At 42.7% G+C, this 22650-nt stretch overlaps 2 protein-coding genes across 6 annotated transcripts in view; one reads left to right on the forward strand and one right to left on the reverse strand.

Annotated features, from left to right (window-relative positions):
- Nucleotides 1-13762, forward strand: part of LOC138615946 (stromal membrane-associated protein 1-like) — a 121933-nt gene extending 108171 nt beyond the window's left edge. For 4 of the 5 annotated variants that reach the window (XM_069689843.1, XM_069689846.1, XM_069689847.1 and 1 more), the window contains 2 exons: nucleotides 6558-6799; nucleotides 10558-13762. In XM_069689843.1, coding sequence (XP_069545944.1) covers nucleotides 6558-6799; nucleotides 10558-10704 — 389 coding nt within the window. In that variant the 3' untranslated portion in view covers nucleotides 10705-13762. The remainder of the gene's footprint in view (nucleotides 1-6557; nucleotides 6800-10557) is intronic. The other variant, XM_069689844.1, reaches the window with a different exon arrangement.
- A 1453-nt stretch (nucleotides 13763-15215) lies between these two features.
- b3gat2 (beta-1,3-glucuronyltransferase 2 (glucuronosyltransferase S)) overlaps nucleotides 15216-22650 on the reverse strand; it is a 50987-nt gene continuing 43552 nt past the window's right edge. Inside the window, exon 4 of the mRNA XM_069689855.1 lies at nucleotides 15216-15921. Coding sequence (XP_069545956.1) covers nucleotides 15835-15921 — 87 coding nt within the window. The 3' untranslated portion in view covers nucleotides 15216-15834. The remainder of the gene's footprint in view (nucleotides 15922-22650) is intronic.

Here is a 22650-nt window from a genome sequence, read left to right on the forward strand (position 1 = left end):
GTGTTCTACCAACTCTCATCTACACAAACATGCAGCGACACTCAGTGATAAGATGAACCACTGATCACCGAAGACATTTAAGCTCAATTTAACGCAGACCTGACAAAAACGCTGTGTTGTCCAACAAAACCTCGTATTTCCATTCTCCACAGGGTTGTTGCTGTTACTGGATTCTAGTGTGTGTGTGTGTGTGTGTGTGTGTGTGTGTGTGTGTGTGTGTGTGTGTGTGTGTGTGTGTGTGTGTGTGTGTGTGTGTGTGTGTGTGTGTGTGTGTTGCTCATCCTGAGCTACATGTGACCTGAGCTCTTTAGCATCTTATTTACTTGCTTATCGTATCACTTTTCCCACTCTTCCACATTTTGTGCATCGAGCACGGGTTTGTTTGTTAGAATTGTGTTTATTGTTGTTGTTTTCTTACGTTTGTGTGCCGTAGCCTCCAGATAACGTAATACAGTTCGGATGGAAGTCTCCATCGAAAATAGACCAGGCGTGTATTTTTAGTGAAGAAGAGCGGGGAGACGCTTCTGATGGAAACACAAGGTGGAATCCAAGAGTCGAAGCTACGCATTAGTCAGGAGGGAGAAGCTCTCCTTCAGGAGAACCGAGCCGTTGGTGCAGAAAACACTATTTTAGGATCACTACATTTTAGTGTATGTTATTATCACAGTTATTATCAATGACAGCCGATGGGCTTTATGGTCCGCAAATAAAATGAGTGTTAATAGACATTGAAGAGCAGCTTTTGAAAGACAAATCCCAATTTGCTCTGTGGTTGCATAAATAGACAACTGTTTGGTCACCATAGTAACTTTAAAACAGGATAAAACCTCACATGGTGGGTTTTCAGCTTGTTAGAAGGTCCACATGTGGCCAAAATCATTCAAAAGTTGCACCAGCGGCTGCAAACAAGTGTGGATTTGTGCGTCTCTGGATGAGCTGGAAATGTTTCAGCCGGGGAAAAAGGTTTGTTTATCTCGAGGCTTTGTGTCGTCATTTCATCGATGCACGGAGGGAAAAGTAGAGAGACTGGAGGAAAATAGCATAAAGTTGTGGGTGAGTTGTGCGAGCAGTCAGAGGCTGAGCTCTCAGACTCTGCAGGCAGCGTTGATGTGTGTGTTTGTAGCCGGCTGTCGTCTGTACACTTCAATTTATATTCAATTTTATTTACATAGTGCCAAATCACAACACAGGTTATTTCATGGCTCTTAACACATAGACATCCTTACAGCAGAACTTTACAATATTATACAGAGAAACCCAACAATTCCCACAAAACTAATAATACTTTTATAAAATTTGTATGAAACTTCAGTCGGACTTCAGCTTTGCAGAAACCCAGAATGAAAATATAGAACAGGAGTCGTAAACCTTTTTGTTTTGGGACCAACTCCAAAGTATCTGCTGGTGTCACAGGCTGCACGATGTTATGTTTACATACTTCCTGGGGTGTCAGCCCTTTACATTCTAACACAACCAACGTACCAATAAAGCTCTTCTCATTCACATATTATTCTGTTTCTGTTGTCAGACAACAGGACGAGTGTGAAACAGTGAAACTGAAACGCAGCCCGGTCACGCTACACGTTTAACCAACAGTGGTTTCTGAGCTGCTGCTCTGCACTGCTCAAATTCAGATTTTATAACCACAACGTGGTCTCACTGGACACGTCACTTCAAGACAACAGCTGTGCTGCCATTTCAGCTGCATTTACGTGCAGAAGAGAGAAAGTTCGAAGATCTTTCTCCCTCAGTCCACAGCCTCCGTCTCTGCCGGTGCAGACAATCAGGTTCTGGGTTGCAGTGATATTTACGTTGAAATATCATGTCCTGTATAGATTGTACATTTATATTGTGTTTCATAGACTATATGGCACAAAACACACACGATAAGTATTGATCTGCGTGGGATGATTGTCCGAACCAACCCGGAAAGCTCCTGCAATTCAACTGCCCTCCAATGTTATTTATTTATTTCATTTTATTTGCGGACCTTACAGCCCAGTGGCTGTCATTGATAGTAACTGTGATAATAACATACACTAAAATGTAGTGATCCTAAAACAGTCTAATAGTGTTTTCTGCAGCAACGGCTTGGAAAACAGGAGTTTTTGGAGTGTTTCTGATAAATTGGAATAAATCATGACTTGTAGGCAGACGAATCGGTAAAACTACGCAGCATTTCACAATCCTGGATAGTTTTTGTAGAGGACGAAAAACCAAATAAAGAATAACCAGAATAAAGTTTGAATAGCAGGTGTACAATCTTTTTATGAACACGGCATCATGTTTTCATATCCGAATCTGTATCCCAAGAACGTCTCAAGGGAATTTGGTCAAACTTGGCCAAAACATTCACTTGATACCAAGGATAAACGTATTATATTTTGGGGTCAAAGGTCAAAGTCACCGTGTTCTCAACATCTATGTTGGTTTGGAAAGATAGACATGTAAGCTACAACTTGGGTGGTTGGAAGAGGCACACAACCGCTAGTTTCTTATTATTCCTGGATTCTTCTTCACCTTCACAGGTTGACCCTCAGGGCGTCCTGATCCCCGGGTTGGGAGTTACCTTTTTCTTTTTTTCAGGAATACATCCTATTTTTTTCATTGTCATTGCGATTAATGAGTTGTTGAGGCGAGAATCCTCCGCAGTCATTATATACAGTATATTTGGACTCCTGGACTGGCAGCTCAAAGGGCTGAAATGTGTTGCTCATGTTGAATGTAAACAAATAGTATAACTACCTGTTTACTCTCGTAAACAGGACGAGTCCCAGCGTATAAGAAGAACGTAGGTGTTTCTACATTAACAGAGTCACACATCTACACACTGCTACACACACACACACACACACACACACACACACACACACACACACACACACACACACACACACACACACACACACACACACACACACACACACACACACACACACACACACATCAGAAGAGAGATGCCTCATAAAAATGGAGGAGAGTGAAGGCAGATGAAAGGTCAGCGTGCTGAAAAAGCAGCCGGGTCTGCTCAGCGCTGCATTTACTGGAGTCCCAATGCAGCAGTAAATATAGAGAAGTGTCTGCAGATTCACTCTCAGCTCACAGTTATTATGTGGAAAGACTGAAGTGCCAAGACTGTTTATGACTGTTTGTGTATGGGTGCACGTAGGCGGGTGTTCATACATCACACTTGAGCATGTTTGGAGCGTGTGGGGAGGCATTAGTGCTCCTTGTTTTCTGCACGGCCGGGTATGGTAGGCAGCAGGCATACGTGCATATTGATTACAGCGCTCCATGTTTACACTGATGTATAGAGGATTAAGAATGGAAATCAGGATGAGGAGCTTTCTGCTGCCTTATTGTCCTCTGAATCCAAATACATGCTGATGGAGATCAAAGCTAAAAGAACCTTTCCAGGCTAATGCCCCAAATCACCCACTTTCATCCTGTGTGTACTTTATGTGTGTGTTTGTCAGAGGGTCCATGTGTGCCTCTCTGTGTTGTGACAGGACAGATGTGGCTCTAAGTGCAGCTAATCATCAAAATGTCAGAATAGTCTCTGGAGAAGGCAAAAAATATTCCACAGTCTGAGATCAATGGCTCCATTATTGATCCAATACCCGATACTGACTCAGCCCAGTGCAAACCAGACCCATTGTCACGACGGGATTTGAACTCTGTGAATGTGGGTCTGGTCCCCCTCTGTAGGGAATCGTTTGCAGTTGTTCCATCGTATTAATGGGAAATGGTCTGCACTTGTATAGAGCTTTATCACCTTACGGTCTCAAAGCGCTTTTACACAGTTTTCCATTCACACTCACACTGACACACTAATGAGACTGATCTGCCATGCTGATTGAAGGTGCAAGGATCCAGCCATCAGGACTACATTCACACACATTCACCCACCGATGGTGAGCAACTTGAGGTTCAGTGTCTTGCCCTACTTGCTCTACTAGACGCAGACCAGAGGTTTATTTGAACCAATCAGCATGCGCCAAAGCCGACTCTCTGCCACTGCTGCAACTACCTACCGTGTCCACCAAAGCCTTTTTTCCTGAGTATATTTGTTAACGTTTTTTAATGAACACCAGCAGCGTGAAGATGTGCTGAGCGTTCAGCGATATTTTTTTCTTCTGGTCAGTGAGAGTTGAAAAATGTGAATGCTACGCTCTACACTGTCACCAGCCATCCAATCACAGTGAAGGAGGGGCGGGACTAACCCGGTTAACCACTGACACTGATTGGTCCGCCCTTCAGAGTGGCTGTTGAAACTTTAACTCGAGCCGAGTTACCAGAGTGTTGTTCACGGAGAAGAAAACTGAAGCTGTGAGCGTCAGGTGGGCGGAGCCAGGCTAGAAGTCTCTAACGGTCTCTACATGCTGTGAGCGTAGCAGACTAATATTACAAATTGTTTTCACACTTTTAAACGGGCTCATCTCGCTGCTCTTTGAGGTTGTTTTTTTTTTTTATCCGGACATGGGTCGTTGTGGATAAAAACACAAACACCTGCTGTCGTCGCAAAGGAAATCTATTCATGCTGCATCACTCCGAAACCATGTATCGATGATTATGAAACCGAAATCACAGCGAGCAACTAAGTTCTGCAACATATGCATTGTTATGAATTTATGACCTGGAGGCCTTTAACCTTTATAATCTCTCCGGAGGCATACGGTCCCGACAGAGCAGCAGCTGGAGCCCCCCCCCCCCCCCCTCACCCCCGGATGTCACTGCTCACGCTGAGCCCAGTCAGCTCCACAGAGGAAACTCACATCAGCTGCTTGTATTTGTGATCTTGTTCTTTCAGTCTCCACCTTTTAGAGCTTATATGACCAAAGATGGTGAACTGGAACGTAAATCAGCTGCTTAAACCGAAAGCTCCGCAGCACGCAAAGCAGTGCTGACGGTTGGAAAACGCAGAGAGCAGCTGGAGGCTCTATTTATCGGCTCATGATATTTTAATAGGAGAGTAAAGTGAAGAATCTGCCTTCGTTATCATCATATGCTTTCATACTGCACGATGCACGAGTATCTCCCCACACAGCAGCGCGGCGGAGGTGCAATCCCAGCTCGTCCCTGCAGCTCTTCAACTCCCCGTTGCTGCTTCTTCTTTTTGGCTTTTTCTTTTGTAGTATTTCAAACTGATGTGCTGACAAAATCAGCAACAATTATAATGTCGTTGTGGTTTTGTTGACACATCAACGACTGTGCCTGATACACAGCATCCCCTGTGGCTGCTTCACTGTCGAATGCTTTCGCAGTGGAGGAGCAGCAGTAAGATGCTCCATTTGTATTATTCATAATGTAATAATGCTCTGATGTGGCTTCAGGAGAGTAAAGAGTGAGACTGCTACTAATCACATGAAATTAAGAACATTCGTGTTGAAGAGCATGTTTTATATTTACTGGACCTGTGAGTCCTCAGTGTACATGTCGGTCCTCAAGGACGGCTTGACTCATTTTCACATGATCAGATGTTTTTGAATGGAGAGAATATTATGGGTTGTTTTTAGGCTGGTGTGTTCTCAGTCTGTTCGTAGTAAGTTAGTGATTCACGAGGACTCCTGTAATAAATAAGGAAAATGAATTCCTAGCGGCTAAAAACTTAGTTCAAAGCATCTCCCGATGTTTTCACTGCCGGAAAATCTGTTAAAGAGCCAAAGAATTACAGCCGTCACAGACGATCAACCCAAGACTCTGACTGCCAGAGAGAAAGATGACGAGTCTGACAGGAGACAGTGGGAGTCGGTGACGGATACACAACTGTGGATATTCACTTATTATGTAAATCATGTTTCACTAAGAGGAGAGAGGGAGTCTTTCCCAACAGGACGAGAGTTCAAGTAGTTTCATTTCAGCTGGACTGAATGAGGTTTAACACCCTGAAGATTCTTATATTTAGAATTTAACTAAAAAATTCAATGAATTATTCTCTGGCGGATTTTAGTGGAGCAAAAGAAAAACGGGATTAACTGCCGTTTGTGAAGAAAAGAGTTTATTTACTTGCAGTTCTGTCAGCTTTCTCTGATTGGTTACACCTCATGAGTAAAGACACATTGTGAGGCAAAGCTGGGGCTGGACCCCTTTCCAAAAAGTTTAAGGTCACAGAACAACCTTTACATTGCACCTGCCACAGAAAAACATTTTACAATCGTATATTAAACATTTTGCTGGAGCTTAAAAAAATTACTATTATTATTTTTTTTTTTTACAACAAATAACCCAAACATATACCTTCAAAATAAGATTACATAACGGCATTCATTCATTTCAAAGGCATTTGACGTTTCTATGTCACGGTTTGTTATTCCACATTTCGACACAAAGATTTCCATTTTAACTTGAAATGTATTTCAGTTCCAATTATCGGTTTTCGGTCTCCTTCATTACCAATATTTTGTTCGGTATCGGCTCAGTCGACCCGTCCTCAGTAGCAATCTGTGTGTGTGTGTGTGTGTGTGTGTGTGTGTGTGTGTGTGTGTGTGTGTGTGTGTGTGTGTGTGTGTGTGTGTGTGTGTGTGTGTGTGTGTGTGTGTGTGTGTCTTTTGCTCCAGCAGGTGTGTATATGGGCCCACCTCAGATGCAGTTCGGCGCTCCGGGCTTCGCCCCGGCGATGGGGGGAGGCGTCCCACCCACCACCATGATGGGTGGAGGGGCCATGATGCCCGCCATGACTCTGCCGAACGGGGGCTACATGGGCATGCAGCAGCAGCAGCAGCAGCAGCAGGGCGTGATGCCAGCCAACCAAGGACAGAACATGTACAACATGCAGCAAGGACAGTGGAATATGAACCAGGTAACACACAAGGCCAACAAAGCTGTGTTGATCATTTAAAGTGCTCCAAGAACACACCGTTTTTTTCTGCACATGAATATTTTACTTAAAGTTTACTATATTTTCTAGTGACCCAAACAAAAATCTCATAAATCTCATCTTTTTGCTGCACACCGCCTGTGAGAGTCCCACCATCCTCATCCTAACAGTTGGTCTATGGCAACGCTCTGCTTCCTGATTCTGTGCAGAGCTCAGTGAAGTCCTGATCTCAACCCTTCAGCCTCTGAAAGCCCACGAGGAGCAGCTTTAATCAGTCCGTCCTCATGTAACAATAACTTCTAATAAATTGTATTAAATAATCATCAAGCATGAACTGGACCAGGATACGCAGCAGAATATAGATTGAAAAATGGAAGGAAGGGTTAACCATTTCATTATTTACGATCTACATACGCATTTCTGGGTAAAATCACAGGTCTAGATTAATTGTACTGGTGATTTTCCAACCAGTTTAAGCTAAAATATATAAAAATATTTTTAGTAAGAAACATTACAGCCTACAAAAGAAAAATATGAAAGACTTTTATAAATAATATTGAAGACGTTTTGACAAGTTGAAAAACTGCGATTCATACTTTTTAAGGACCCGTACACCCTGAAAAAAAAAAAAACCATTTGATGGATACAGATGTCTAAACATTTACAGTATGGAGCCGACGCTGGGCAGATTGTATTTATAGATTTAATTAGCTGCAGCAGCTCTGACAACAGCTCATTCTGTTCTGCCCCATTTACACCTCCTATAGACACACAACACGTATCTGTAGTCACTCTTTGAGTAAAAACATATGACTGCCGGTGTTTTCATTCACACATCTCAAAAGCGTTCGTATTTTTACGATTCTACGCACATAGTGGTCAGATAACAACATGCAAATGAGGATGGTGGGGCAGGCAGACTTGTCAACAAACGCTATAAGTCCAAGGACGAAGGAAGCTGAGCTGCTCAATCAACTTTACTTACTTTCCCTTTGCAGAGGAGAAAGAAAGACGTGAGCTATTAGCTTATTGGATTATTTTAAATATTTTTTTTTTTTTTTTTTTGTTTATTCAGATAGGACACCAGACAAACATAAAAAACGTTTACCAGGTGACAAAGCGGTCTTACGTTTAATATGTTTCAGTTTATTCCAGTTAATTCTCTAATATGTAACCACACATTTGCCTCGATGGGCTCAACACACAGTCTCACTGCCAATTAGGGATTTAATTAAACAAGACGTTAATTATCAAGCTCAAGTGCAACTGTGACACCATTAATAACAACATCAGCCGAGTTAAGTTAAAGCTAACAGGATATGTAAGTAGTCTGCTGGTCAGCATCAAGGGAGGATTTAAATCAGCCGCTCGGATGAAAAAAAAATATCATTTTCGATCCATTAGCTTGTCGTAAACTGTCTGATGAGGTGGAAACTGAAAATTACGTCACTGAAAACAGGCAGATCGACAGTGTGAGGAAACGCTGACTTCTTCTCCTGTAATGTAGCATTTGTTCCATCAACCACCTCAAATCGTGTCACTGGTACAGTACCAGCTCTTTAGTCCTCACTCTTTTAATGGACTGTACCAGTCCGGGCCCGCTTTATCAATCATTAATGATGAAGGATGAATTTTAATTATGATGCTGAAAATGAAGTAAGTGAGATCAGCTTCATTCACAGTTAATTTTCTGTTCACTCATCCTGATGACTTGCCAGTTTACTCAGAGTATATTAATATTGTGGGGATTTCTACTGTTTACTATTTCCTGGGAACAACTGACTGTAACATCAACTAATGCTGGATGTAATATTCTGTCTTCTAATATCAATATGGAGTGCTTTGCTTTTGAAAGATGGCATTTTATTTCAGACTTCATTTCCACTGTGTTCCAGTGACACATCACCAGCAGCTGTTCTATTAATATGTAATTATGTGGGGTGCTCTATTACAACTTCTGAGTCTGCAGCCGAACAGGCAGCTTCATTGGGGACCTACTGGGATTTTTCCCAGTGTGCCCGATGGCCAGTAAATCAACTGCCTTCATAAGCTGCTGCTACATACATGTTAGCATTATTAAATGTTTACTTACCAGTCTAGAAGAAATATTACAAGTTCAGCATAAAACTTTACTCCTTTAATGACCATGAGCTGCGTCCAATGTTTCTATTATTTTGCTCATTTCACCTGTTGATGCAAGGGTTGGTGTCATGAGACAAACGGGCTATTTCTTCACATTCTGTGGATAGTTTGAGTTCATTTTAACCAATTTTAATCGAAGCAGTTGAGAGCAGCTGTAGCTGCTGACGCTGATGAGAAACTCAACCCCTGGGACACGCCTACCTGCTGGGCAGACAAAACCAAAAGTTTGGAAACTGTATGTAGGACACGCCCCTTTTTTTTAGGCTATAAACATTTTAGCACCGGCATGACAGTATTTGTGAACATCTGTTCCAACTGAGTCAGGCCCATCAGCGAGATGCTGTTTATAACATGCATATTATTACAAATGTATATTAGTTAAAACCACTGAGGTTTACTCAGCTTTGAGGAGATTGAGACTGGCGAGGATCTGGTTACTCTTTGAATTAATCTTTTATGTCGTCCAATGAAGCCTGAAAATTCAAAATGTGCTTTTTGCGGTATTCAAGAGTGTCAACGATCAGCATATGGAAGTGGAAAAATCTCTCATTCACTGTATAACTGTAACACATCACTGGATTTCATTCACTTTTAACAACAAAGTGATTTTGGATTATTACCAATGTCGGAAAATTATGCATGTAGCCGACTGCTTTGTGATCTTTTACATGATCACAGTTTCTTTGTGTTGTGACTTACAGAACATGAAGATCGTCTCATCCTGTTTGAATACCATAAGTCTCCTGTGAACATCATGTGAAATGCTTACAACTCTGATAAGACACATCTGCCTGTGTGTGTGTGTGTGTGTGTGTGTGTGTGTGTGTGTGTGTGTGTGTGTGTGTGTGTGTGTGTGTGTGTGTGTGTGTGTGTGTGTGTGTGTGTGTACTTAGCACTCAAAAGTCTTGTCAGCTTGTTAATGACAGGGGAGGTTAATGAGACCTCATAAACCAGCACAGAGACACTTGCACATTTTTATGACTATCTTTGTGGGGACATTCATGAACATAATGCATTCCCTCACTGTCATCTCCCAACCTCAACCATCAACACTAAATACTGAACCCCACGACTTACCCAAACCAAGCCTGACCGGCCCATAGTCAGGACTGGCCAGAATATTCTCCCTGCCAATATGTACAAGTCAGACTGGTCCTCACAAACATAGACATACAAGTACACACACACACACACACACACACACACACACACACACACACACACACACACACACACACACACACACACACACACACACACACACACACACACACACACACATGCACTCACCCACAGCTCTCAGATGACCAGATAAGCGAGCAGCGCTGCACCAAAGCACATTCATAATAGATAAGACAGGATGGTAGGAGGAGGGTGAGTGGGGGGAGCAGAGGAGGAGGAGGAGGGTGAGGAGTTGGGAAGTGGGAGGAGTGATGAAGGTGGATGAAGAGAGTGGTGGATGGAGACCAGGGAGGGGAGCTGAAGGATGAAGACCTCCCCCTGCTCCTCACCTGAAGGAATAACTGTCTATTTTTGCGCTGATGAGTTCAAACACTGACGACCCACTCCTCTACCCCCCCCCCTCCTTTCTCCCTCAGATGACCCAGCAGATGTCAGGCATGGCTCTGAGCGGCGAAGGCCCCACGCCAGGCACTTTTAGCCAGTCAGGCACCACTGCGTCCGGTTGGCCCGCGGCTCCTCCGCCAGCTTCAGGCCAAACCCTCAGCACTCAGCTGTGGAAGTGACGAGGAGGGGGTCCAGAAGGTTTAGTTGGTGGCGGTGGTGGTGGTGGTGAGTGGGGGGAGGGGGGGCATTGGAGGGCACATGGCAACCAAACAGCCAAAATTTGCTCCCAAACCAACACATCTCCTCACAGCTCAGAAATAACAGAACGCACAGCAGGGGGCAGGTCGACTGCCCGAGACACCCCCCCTCTCCGAGCCCGACGCACCTTCACCGCGAGTCCTTTAAAAAGCCAAGACGACATCACAGAGGACATAGTGGAAGAAAAAAAAAAAAAAAAAAAAAGACTGGCAGCTGTCGTCTCCTGTCTTTAACTTTCCTCTTTTTCTGATTTCCTTTCGTTGTTGTCGTCTGAAGAAAGAGACAAAAACAGCAGAACAGACCGAACAGAAAGCTGCTGGTCCAACAACTCCGTGTCTGTTGTACTAATGTAATATCATTACCAAAATGGATAGTTAGTGAGTAGTCCTTCAGTACCTACAGTAGATATGGCTATCTTGTGGTTGATCTGTGCTACCCTGTCCCCCCCCCCCCCCTTTCTGTCTGCAGTGTATATCGTACCCCCTCTCCCTCCCTCTCCTCCCTCTGTAGGGCGAGCGGAGCCTCGTAGCAGATAATCGTCTGAGCAGTACTGTATTCATGTGAAAATGATGTGAACCTCTCGCTTCTTCAGAGCCATAGGAGGGAGGTCGATACTTCAGCTCTGGACGACTTTGTTTGGTTTGAGTTTATTCATCTTGAGATGCTCCATAGGGGGGAAATAAAGACGAGGTGAGACTCTCCTGTGAAGTTTAGCACTGCTAAATGGGTTCAAAGCTGCTCATACAGAAGGTTTTATTTTGCACCGATAGTTGCAAAGTTCAACCGTTTTCCCACAAGACGTTTAAAATATTGTGTCAAGCAAAGTCCTATTACAGTCGCTGCAGGTTCAGTTTCATTCCTCCAACAGCCGGTGTACTGATTATATACACCAGTGGTTTCCAATTGCAGGGCTGCAAACCTCCAGGCGTCACAACACATCTGGGAGTTTATAGTGGGAAATATTAGGAGACCAAACACATCTGAGCTGCACACATTGTTCTTTCGTCCTTAAGTCTTGGTTTTTGTTTGGGGTTTTAAACAGAACTGCACCACTGGTTGCACTCAACGCAACAATTAGACAATTATTGGCCATATGCTTATTCACTTTCTTGCTAAGAAGTAGAAGAAGTTTTACACCCCTATCATGTGTTAAATACAAAGCTGAAGCTGGAAGGCAAGTAGCTTAGTTTAGCATAAATACCCGAGGAAACAGCTGAACTGGCTCTGTGCAAAATTTAAAAAACTAAAAACGTGTAACGCATTTGTTTACCCAAACAGAAATGTAAAAGTTACACCGCCCACCAAAACACGTCACTTTACATTTCTCTTTGTGTCTCTGTTAAACATCAAGATACTGTGTGCTGAAGGTTTTAATGAGGTTTTAACTTTAGAGCCAGCCTTGCTCTTTCCTCTGCTTCCAGTATTTATGCCAAGCTAAGCGAGTTGCGTCCTCACGTTGGCGCCATACTTAACGCACAAACACTAACTCAAAGATATTTCCCAAAACGTAGATCCGAATAGACCCGTGCTCACCGACGGATCTACGTTTCTTGCTCACCTGGCAGCTGGAAAGTTAGCATCAGCTGTCCGACTGCGCAGCAGGGACAGACTAAGTAGTGATCGCAAACCTTTCAAACCTATTAACACGGACGTATATATGTCACTAACAAACACAAACCAAAACTGCAGCTCAGTGTGTCGTCTTTTTTTTTGGTTTAATCGAACCCTTTCATAGACTGCTAGATTTGATTTTTTTTTTTTGTTCTTTTAGCAATAGATCAGTTGTTATTCTGTAGACATTTTACACACAATTAAAAACTGTAATTAATTAATTTCGTCAGTCACAATTAGAGAGTCGCTATTTTAAAAACATCTTGTGTTATCCTGCATCTGAACTTTTATCAGCAGATGAATATATGGGTCTGGCTCTGGTGCTCAAACTGCCTGCTGGTTCAAAACAGTCCAAATCCCCAAATGTCAAGGATTCCCTTTAAGTGTGAGTAACGGCTGGGCGGCCCTCCGGTCCTCTGTGACGTTTTGAAGTGTTTTAAATCCAAACGAGCTGGGTTCAGCGGAAGCCGGGGTCTAACCCAGTCGAGGCATTTCTTGCTGCTGAAATGAGCTGTTTCCCTCCGCGCGCCCCGACACTAATTCAAACACTACTTGAATCCCAGCAGTTTGTCTTTCCTGCACTTTAAATAGCAGAGCAGGTACTGTGTCTCTGGCTGTGTTGTGGTTTCGCCTCTCAGATTGTTGTCAGCGAACAGCAGAGACAAGCGAACTGTCAGCTTTCTTTCAGCTGCCGGAGAGGACGTCCACCTTTTTATTTGACATCCTGAAACCAGTGTGACACCCAAAATGTTTCTCCTTCCATATACAGTTGACAGTATAACTGTGTTCTGCCATCCGCCATCTTTATTGTGTTGTTTTTGTTGTGTGCAGTACAAGAAAAGCACAGTTAGTCTGCAGCAAATAAACCTGGATGACCAATCAGAGGGCTTGACAGGCAGGACGATGCGGTGGAATGGGACCTGTATGAAAACCTTGGACGGGTCCCTTCATCGCCGTCCAGTCCTTCTAAGAACAGACGGGCCAAACACACAAACACACACTCGTATGCACGGAGATCACACTGCCGAGCGCCGGTGCAGAGATTCGTGTCGGTATACACAGGGTCCCTCTGCCATGCAATAACTGTAGTGCGAACGACACTTAAAAACATTTTCAATAAATGAAAAGTCCTCCAGGTTTATTTCCAGTGTGTTTACATTTTCTGGTGCCTAGTACAGAGAGAAAAAAAAAAGTGGTTTTCGTGCATTAAAACCGTAAATATACAGGAAGTTTTCTGTGGCCACCTTTGTCCAATGACTCTTAACTCTAAAAGTACTGTTTATCTTTTGAGAATTTTGTTTGTTTGCTCCTTTTTTTCTGTTCCAAGTTTTACAAGAGGGTCATTTGGAATAAAAGCTGTTGAATCCTAGATTTACTCTTGTTTTGTGTGTGTGTGTGTGTGTGTGTGTGTGTGTGTGTGTGTGTGTGTGTGTGTGTGTGTGTGTGTGTGTGTGTGTGTGTGTGTGTGTGTGTGTGTGTGTGTGTGTACACCATCACACGTTCACTTCCCCTCTGAACTTCGGTGCTAAACTCAATACTGCTGTCAGAAAAGGATTCTTTACACGTTTGAGCTGTGAAAGTAGCAGCCGATCTGATGTGCCGTTTATATACCGTCAACTCGCTTCATTCCTTCTCACTCCTCCGTCGGCAGGTGTGATTTATTTGTTGCACGCAGACTCTGCATTATTAATAGCAGATTGTCAGGAGTGATGTTACTTGTTACTTGACGTTGGCCATTTCCAAACCTAATCACATATTTCACACACATACAGAAGGAGAGGACACCGAAGGTCGCTCCACTTCATTACATATATATGATCAGTTCAGGCTGGTTTAAAGGAGAATTAAATAGCAATTAGGCATCAATAAACCATTACAACACTAACTTTGAAACATTCATGTGATTCATTTGAACATAGAAGACTGAGGTGGCTGCTTTTGTCGACATCTGACTGGCACTTTACAGGTTGGAGCCACTGTGACGACGTAAAGCTAAAACGTCAAACGGGTACAGAGGTGAGCCAGAAAACAACAGCAACAACAACAACAACAACAACCCGTCCAGCCTTTTAATTTTCTCACTAAAAGCTGTGAGGTTACGGGAATTACAGCAATAGCTCAATAATTCAGTCAATACCATTTATTTTTGCGTTCCCTGGCAATACTGACCTTCCTCCTCTCCTTCCTCTCCTTATGTCTGTTTGCACTCTGCTGCTTGAACAGTTGGTCCGGTTCATCTGTAACACGCTTCCAGTTCGAGGGAACACTGCAGATACTCCGGCAAGGAGAGATGATGTGACATTTTGTGGTGCGTTTAGTGCTCATTCATTTAGAAAAGCCAAAGCAGTTCAGTGCAAACAGACATGTGGCTCAGACGGACTGGAGGAAGTAGAGGTCATGCAAAAACATTGCGTGGGATCGTCAAAAGTATTGTGGGTTAACACGAAACCTATTGCGGGCGGAACGCAAAAGTAGTCCTCAAAAACATTCATGTCGTGACCCTCCGGGGGCGCCGTAGCTTTCTTTCCCAAGAGTTAGGGGAGAACATTATTTGAGGCCGTTACTGCTAGCAGAGCTTAGCGTAAAGACTTGGAGTTTGGCCTTTTCCAAAGTTCAAAAATGACATACATGAACCACTCTGGAGCTAATGGACACATCGTATTCGGCATATTTAACAAATGTTTTTGTCCTGGCAAACACTGATGGTACTGATGGTGTCCTGATGGTACAAACACCACGTCACCCAAAGGTTGTCATCTTTACATTTCCGTTAGCATGAAACAAGAGTGTTAAAGGTATTTCAAGTTATTTCTTCACTTTGTTCCCCTCTTTCCAGTCGTTACGCTAAGCTGGCTTTACGCCTCCTGCATTCTGAAACCGGTGTTGTCCTTAATGCCGAGGTATAAAATGTGTATCAATCTTCTTATCACACTCATGAAAAGAAAGCATTGAGCATGTTTTTGCAAAATGTACTTCGGGAGATGTCAGCATTACAACACCACTGTCATAACATGAGGCAGTTACCAATTATCTGGACCACGAGCCTTCTTTGTATGGTAATTATATCACGGCGTCACAGTTAATTTGACAGTGATGTATTAATAATTAAAAACGACATATTAATGATTCAAAAATGAGTCACGTGGCACTTTCCAGTCCAGCAACATGATATTTTTACATTTTTCTACTTTGAGTTTTTACATCAGCAAGCTGTTGATGGAGGAAATGAACAGGCCAAGTCATCCCAGTTTGTAAAACGAACACATCCTGTGCCGTCCAGTTCTCACCGAGCAACGCCTGACAGACAGCCAGAAGTCGAGTCATGCAGCTCCTCAGTCTCAGAGTCAGTGTCCATCGTGGGACAGATTGTATTAACCCGACCCGGAGAGACAGTAGGGTGCTTTTGTTAGTCTCAGCCATGAGATGATGGGCAGCAGCAATCACACCTCGATGACCACGGTGTCCTTTCGATGTTTGGGCTCATTTGCGAGGTGAGGTTTCTCTGTTCGAGTGTGCCAAACCAGCACCTGAAAAAGAGAAGAAGAAGAAGAAGAATGAGAAAAGCTGCTGACAGAGGGAAAGCTGCACGATAAATTAAAAAGAAAAAGAAAAAAAGACCGAATAGGCTGTTATGCTTGGGTAGATGCAGCTTTACTGATACCAGGTAAGACCAAAGTCTTAGCTTGATATCCGTTGGATTAAAGCTGCTGATCCCTGATATTTTGTGCCAAAGAATTTTTGGTCAGTATAGAAAAAAAGCTTTTAAGGAGATCATGAGACACTGAAAACAACAGGTTCAACGATAATTCTGCTTCAGTAAAACATCTTCATCTCAACTGGCAATCCTTCTGTAATAATGACGTTGTACTTAATCAAGTTAAAGGTTCAGTTTAATCACTTTTAGTACTATCAAGCAGTGTTTTTAATACTTTTTTGAAAATTGGGCTTTACAAATGTTTGAAACAGAAGGAACCTTGTTTATTAGATCTCAAGGATGCACACAATGTATTTTGTTGAGGATGTCAAGATAAACTCTGGAGGCTGCGTTTAAAAGCTTTTATTGCTGAGATTGATGAATGCAAAAACATTTTTTAAAAACAAGGTTGAATGGTGAAAGTGACGCAAGTCGTAATCAGACGGACTGGAAACAAACTATCAGCTAAAGTCATCTAGTTTACAGTTGAAGTATGACCAAGCAGCAGCAGTGACGCCACTGGTTTGTGAACGACCGTTATGGAGTCTATAGTTTGGAATTTGGCCGGCACCATCTTGCCAGTTCGGAGCGGTTTGGAGCAGGAAGTGACCATATTTGGGCGAGCTGGGGGAGGAGCGAGCGGTGGATCTGACTACACTGATTGGAATATTATGTCCCGCCCACCGATAGCTGTAACCTGACTGCACCACAGGCCTGTCAATCAAACAGACACGCCCCCAAAAACAGGTCTTCTTGAATCTTCTTTTCTAATGAATGAGGGATTATTTTCAGATGGACCTCCAGAAAACTAAGAAGAAGGAGTGACTTTAGCTAACAACACCGAGAGAACTGATGGACACATTTTATTCACTTTGGATTTGATGAGAGAAGTTGAATGGGAGTCTATGGAGCCGGAGACTTTTTGGAGCCGACCTCTAGTGGCACTCGCTGGTATTGCAGCTGAAGACACTTCTGCATCGGGCTCATGTTTCAGACCCAGAAGGTACGAACACTTTTATATACAGTCTATATATATGACCCAATCTGTACACTGCAGACATTACCCACAGTTCACCATTGATGGTGAGAGATCTGGATACAGCGCCACCAGTGTCCTAGTGGTCAAATATAGTATTGCAACCAAAAAAAATCCTCACCCTCTGAGAAACATTTTCCTCATAGACCGCCATTGTAAAAAATAATGTTTTCTGTTTTGAATTTTTAATCCATGGAGGTTCCATATTTGTAAAGTCATACGAGCCAAGCAGGAACGTGTGGGCAGAACCAGCAGGGAAAACATGCTCGTGTGCTTCGGGCCACACAACGAGGAAGCAGACCTGTCAGCTACAACACTTTTTGGCTCATACACCAGGTGAGCAATTTCAATTCAAGTGAGTGGGCGCCATGTTTGAGTCCAATATCCACTTCCTGTAATACAGCCATGCAGGTCACACAGACTCACTGCTGCACTTGGTTGATTTAACTGAGCAAAAGATGTGCATGTTTTTTGTATTTTTACATAGAATTCAATTTAATTTCAAGGCAATTAATTGATTGAATAATATTACATTTTCCGATTATATCAAAGAACAGATTACAACCTTTATTGTATGGCTAATATTTTGTAATAAAATAAATTTTGTAGCATTTTCTTTTATGTAAAGAAAACAGTAAAACTGTCAGATTGTGTTTCCAGTGGATTTCTTCACAGAACTGTTCCTTGGACTTCTTCAGGCCTTTTTAAACTCAACACGTTAGCTGAGATCTTATCTGACAAAGAATCACGGCGAGTCAGACCTGAATGTCAAACCCCAACAGACCGGACAACAATGAGCCCCAAACACAAAATGAGTCTTGTGGGAACCAGTCTGCAGCGTGATGCCCGTCAAGACTCGGAAGGTGTTCAACTCTTTTGCTACTGCTCAGATAATTTCATCAGATCAGAGCTGATATGAATTCGTCGGGATCCTCTTGGCTATCGGATATATTGACACAACCATCCGAGAGCAGCAGAATGAGACACGCTTCAGTGACTGATATATTGATATAAAGCCGGTGGACGGTTGTTTTTCCCTCTCCGAAAATACTTTTTGAGGCGAAGGCTTCGTTCCTTAACGATGCTCTGATGAAATACTGTATCAGCCGAATGAAAGACACTGCTGTTTTCTCCTGCAACACAGATTGCATTGTGTGCTGCTGCCGTTGAATTTGATGCTCAGCAGAGGTCCAGGAGGGATTTCACACACAGGAAACAGTCTGACACCTCCCGAAATGGATCAAATCAAAAGCAACACGCACCTCGCTGCAGCTGTTTGTCTCGTATTTGCAGACAATTTCACATCAATATATTGGTGAGAAAACGCCGCAATGGATGCAAAGATGGATATTTTTCTGGTGAGGAGGCTGAATTCATTCCTCCGCCATTCGAGTGAGGTTATTTGGAGCGTTTCTTTTTCTTTTTTTTGAACTAAATCTAATGAGCCTATAATTCAAGTGTGTCCACAGCTACACACACACACACACACACACACACACACACACACACACACACACACACACACACACACACACACACACACACACACACACACACACACACACACACACACACACACACACACACACACACACACACACACACACACACACACACACACACACACACACACACACACACACACACACACACACACACACACACACACACACACACACACACACACACACACACACACACACACACACACACACACACACACACACACACACACACACACACACACACACACAGAGAGAGAAGCACAGAGGCATGATTTATTGCTGGCTGCGGACACTGACATTGTTTCTGGGTTTCTTCAGGTGGAACATGTCACTTTCTGCCCACTGTGCTGCTAATTGTCCCGCTTTGCATATCTAACGAGGCTAATGTAGCAGCCACTAAAGCTCCAGAGCTGTGGGGGGGAAAAATGGTGTTTCGAGTCTGTGCACACACACCAATTATGCAGGCAGACTGCCCTCTCCGTTCGCCTGCACACACACACACACACACACACACACACACACACACACACACACACACACACACACACACACACACACACACACACACACACACACACACACACACCTCACTTTCTCTTCCTCCCAGTTTGCTCTCTATTTTCCTCATTCATCACGTCCACTTTTTCTCTTACGGCTCTGCTCTCGTTTTTACCTCTCAGTTCTCTCCTGCTTTGTCTTTCTCTTCCTCCCTCAGGCAACTCGGAGACGAAAAGCTTTGCCAGGTTAGAGGTTGTTTTGGGTTTTTATTTTTTATTTTTTCCCTCAGTAGCAGGAGAGGACAGACGGAGGCCAGTTTCTTCTTATCAGAGGGAAGAATATGTGGAGAAGTAGTTTTACCTGAAGATAAACTACGTCCTGGATGAATGCATTTAAATTTCATTTTTATTTTTGTAGCTTTGACCGTCATGTCTTTCAGGCACAAAATAAATACACTCATTGTATAACCTGATAATCAGACCAAAATGATGAAACCTTCTTAATCTGCTGTTATCGTTACGATCTGTTTCTGATTAGCGCCTGCATGACCTCCTGTTTGGCTGCATGTGTGTTCATCTCCTCTAAAGTATTTTTAAGGTGATTAAAAAAAAAAAACTAAAAAAAAAACATTCTGGCCATTTTTGTAAACCCATAACATAAACAACATTTTTGAAAAGGATCCGTAAATAGTGATTATTACAGAGGAGTGATGAAGATTTACGAAGCAGGATATTTCAGCTGTTTTTTTTAAATCACCTTAAACTTCTCAGCTGAATAAAAACAAAAATCCCGTATTTATTGGTGTAGCTGCAGTGAGTGAAGTGAAACCAGTTGAACCTGTCAGTTAGTAAACTGTGATGGATGTTTACTGTGGTCGGTTTGGATAAGAGTTCATTCATTCAAAGTATTTCTTTCAATTCACACATTGTAACTTTAACTTTCACATGCAGTGAAATGCAGCCCGACTGTCATTAAGGAGAGCAGCAATACAAAACTAGAGTAACAGTAGAGTTCAGTACAAACCGGGTCAGGGTGAGATGGGTTTTGTTTCAGGTGATAGTGTCCCATTAAAATACACTTTATTCAATATCAGCACATCTTTACTAAGTCAAGTTTTATTAATACCAGTGAAAGAGATGCCACTCTCCATTTGAAATTCAACCAACCATCTGATTTGATCAGTCCATCAGATAATCAAACTCAGCTGTTGTTGTTCCCGGATGAAAACTACCGAGTCATGCTGAACCGATCATCGTGACACTGCGAGGAAGAAAGTGTGAAGTCATCGAGAATTCAGCAGCACAGATGAAAAAAACCAGCACATTAAAGCGAGGCTGCCTGCTGTTTGCTGTTTAACAAAGTCAGTTTTACCAATCAGATTCAGCTACATGCACTTTATTCTAATGAACACAAGATTATTCTGTTTTATTTCTCTTCATGAAACAAAATTCCTCAAAACAATTTCACCACGACGTCCATTTAAAGATATCCTGAAGGATTTGACCTGATTATCAAGAAGCTTTAAACATTCACATCCTCAATTTTTCTTAAAGCATTTCAAAAACTTCTCGTCACCTGCCGTTTCTAAATTTCGATCTCTAGTCTGAAATCACAATAAAGCAGAGTGTGCCTTAAATCTGACGGGGAGCTCAAGTGCATCGAATGGCTAATTTGTAAATGCACTCAAGATGCTGTGAGGATCACATCACCCAAAGTCAGACCAAGTAGTGGTCGCAGATGCATTTAGCCACAATAATATGATAAGAATTAAGTTTAGCAGGGAGCCGAGAGCCAATGCAAATGAAATAGACGGCAGGATAGTGTTTCAGCAGACCTCCCTGAGTCCCTTTTCTTTCCTCTGTCATTCTGTCTTCTTGTTTATTGCCACCTTCAATCAATCCATCTCTCCATTCCCTTTACAGGCTTTTCCTCCTCTCCTCACCTCTCCTCTCCTCTCCTCTCCTCTCCTCTCCTCTCCTCTCCTCTCCTCTCCTCTCCTCTCCTCTCCTCTCCTCTCCTCTCCTCTCCTCTCCTCTCCTCTCCTCTCCTCTCCTCTCCTCTCCTCCTGCGCTATCATCTGTCTCCATCTGTTCCTGCCTCCCTCCTCCTTTCTTGTCCTGTCACTGCTGTCTGTTGCCATTACTCCCCTGCTCTAACTACATTACAGCTCCTGTCAGTCGTCTCCAGATACTGACCCGGCCATCAGATGAGCATTTCTGCCCTACATTGTCAAGGTCGGCATTCAGGTTGTGCTACCTTCCTCGGAGCGGACAGAGCCTGGAGTTAAGGTGCGTCTCGGCTGCTGGTGAAGGCAGCGCTATCAAACTGTTTCAATCAGACAGCGCAGAGGAGTCGAACCCCGGCCAAGGTGGTCCGGGATCACTCAAATCTGACAAGAATGAGGTGTAAAAGCTCAGATGTTTGTAGTCCTGTCAGGGTTCAGCGATCAGCAAAATTAGGATCCGATGACGTCATTTCACTCTCTTCTGTTGTCGGGAGATAAATCACCAGTATTTTTTCATATTTGGCCTTGATTACTCACAAACTTCCAATTTTCCGTTTCGATTAGTTCCAATTGGACGTGTTCACTCTCTACAGTTTCACCTTACAGAAGTTCAGAAAGGGTTTTTTGAGTTGAGTCAGTAAATCTTGTGACAGCACGCATGAAAAAGTCTCACGTCGCTCTTAAGTAGACTCGTCCTTCAGGATGATCCTTTGGGGGCTTGTTTTCTCTCAATTCCTACTTTTTTCTGAATCTAAAGGAGTTTTGTTTCTTGATTCTCTACTAACACCGTCTTCCTGATGAGGTTACGTCCACATTACTCATTTGCTGTGATGATCAATACGTGATCGATGAATACGAGGCTACGGCAGCTCGCTCTGTTCAAAGGTAACAAAACTCCACCTCCCAGCATTGTGGCTCTTGCACCAGACTTACTGAACCCCCAAAATTATCATTTTTTTTTTCTGGTAGATAAATTTTCTGAACTTGGTAGAAAGCCAGCTAGCTGTTTCCCCTTGTTTCCAGTCTTTATGCAAAGCTAACAGTTGCTGACTCCGGCTCCATATTTATCATAACACCTCATCTTATTTGTGCAGGAAAGAAAATATGCATATATATATACTTTTAATTTGCCTTATAATTCTTTAATTTAATTTAGCAAAATGTACTGACTTTGAGTTTGTTAATAGAAAGTTCAACTGATATTAATGTTTTTTGTGGAACAATAAAATCCGCTTTAGTTTTAAAGATGTCACTTACAGTGCTCTAAAACTATATGTTCATTATAGTGTTGGTTACTGTTTAATTATAGCACTGATTCATATTTTTATATCTATTTAGCTTTTTTACCTACTTTTATTTATTTTTAATAATGCTTTAATCAATTTATATTAAATTGTACTGCTTGTATTGTTGTTTGTTTATTGTTAAAACATGTAGATCTATAATGCTCCTTTCTGTGCACATCAATCACATAATAATAACGAAGCCATGTCTGACTGCACGAGCATATTTCATGAC

This window comes from Brachyistius frenatus, unplaced genomic scaffold (assembly GCF_029030835.1).
Source record: "Brachyistius frenatus isolate BFR_SWC_R1_liver_20210118 unplaced genomic scaffold, ASM2903083v1 Contig_8, whole genome shotgun sequence".
In the NCBI taxonomy this organism is placed as follows: Eukaryota; Metazoa; Chordata; class Actinopteri; family Embiotocidae; genus Brachyistius; species Brachyistius frenatus.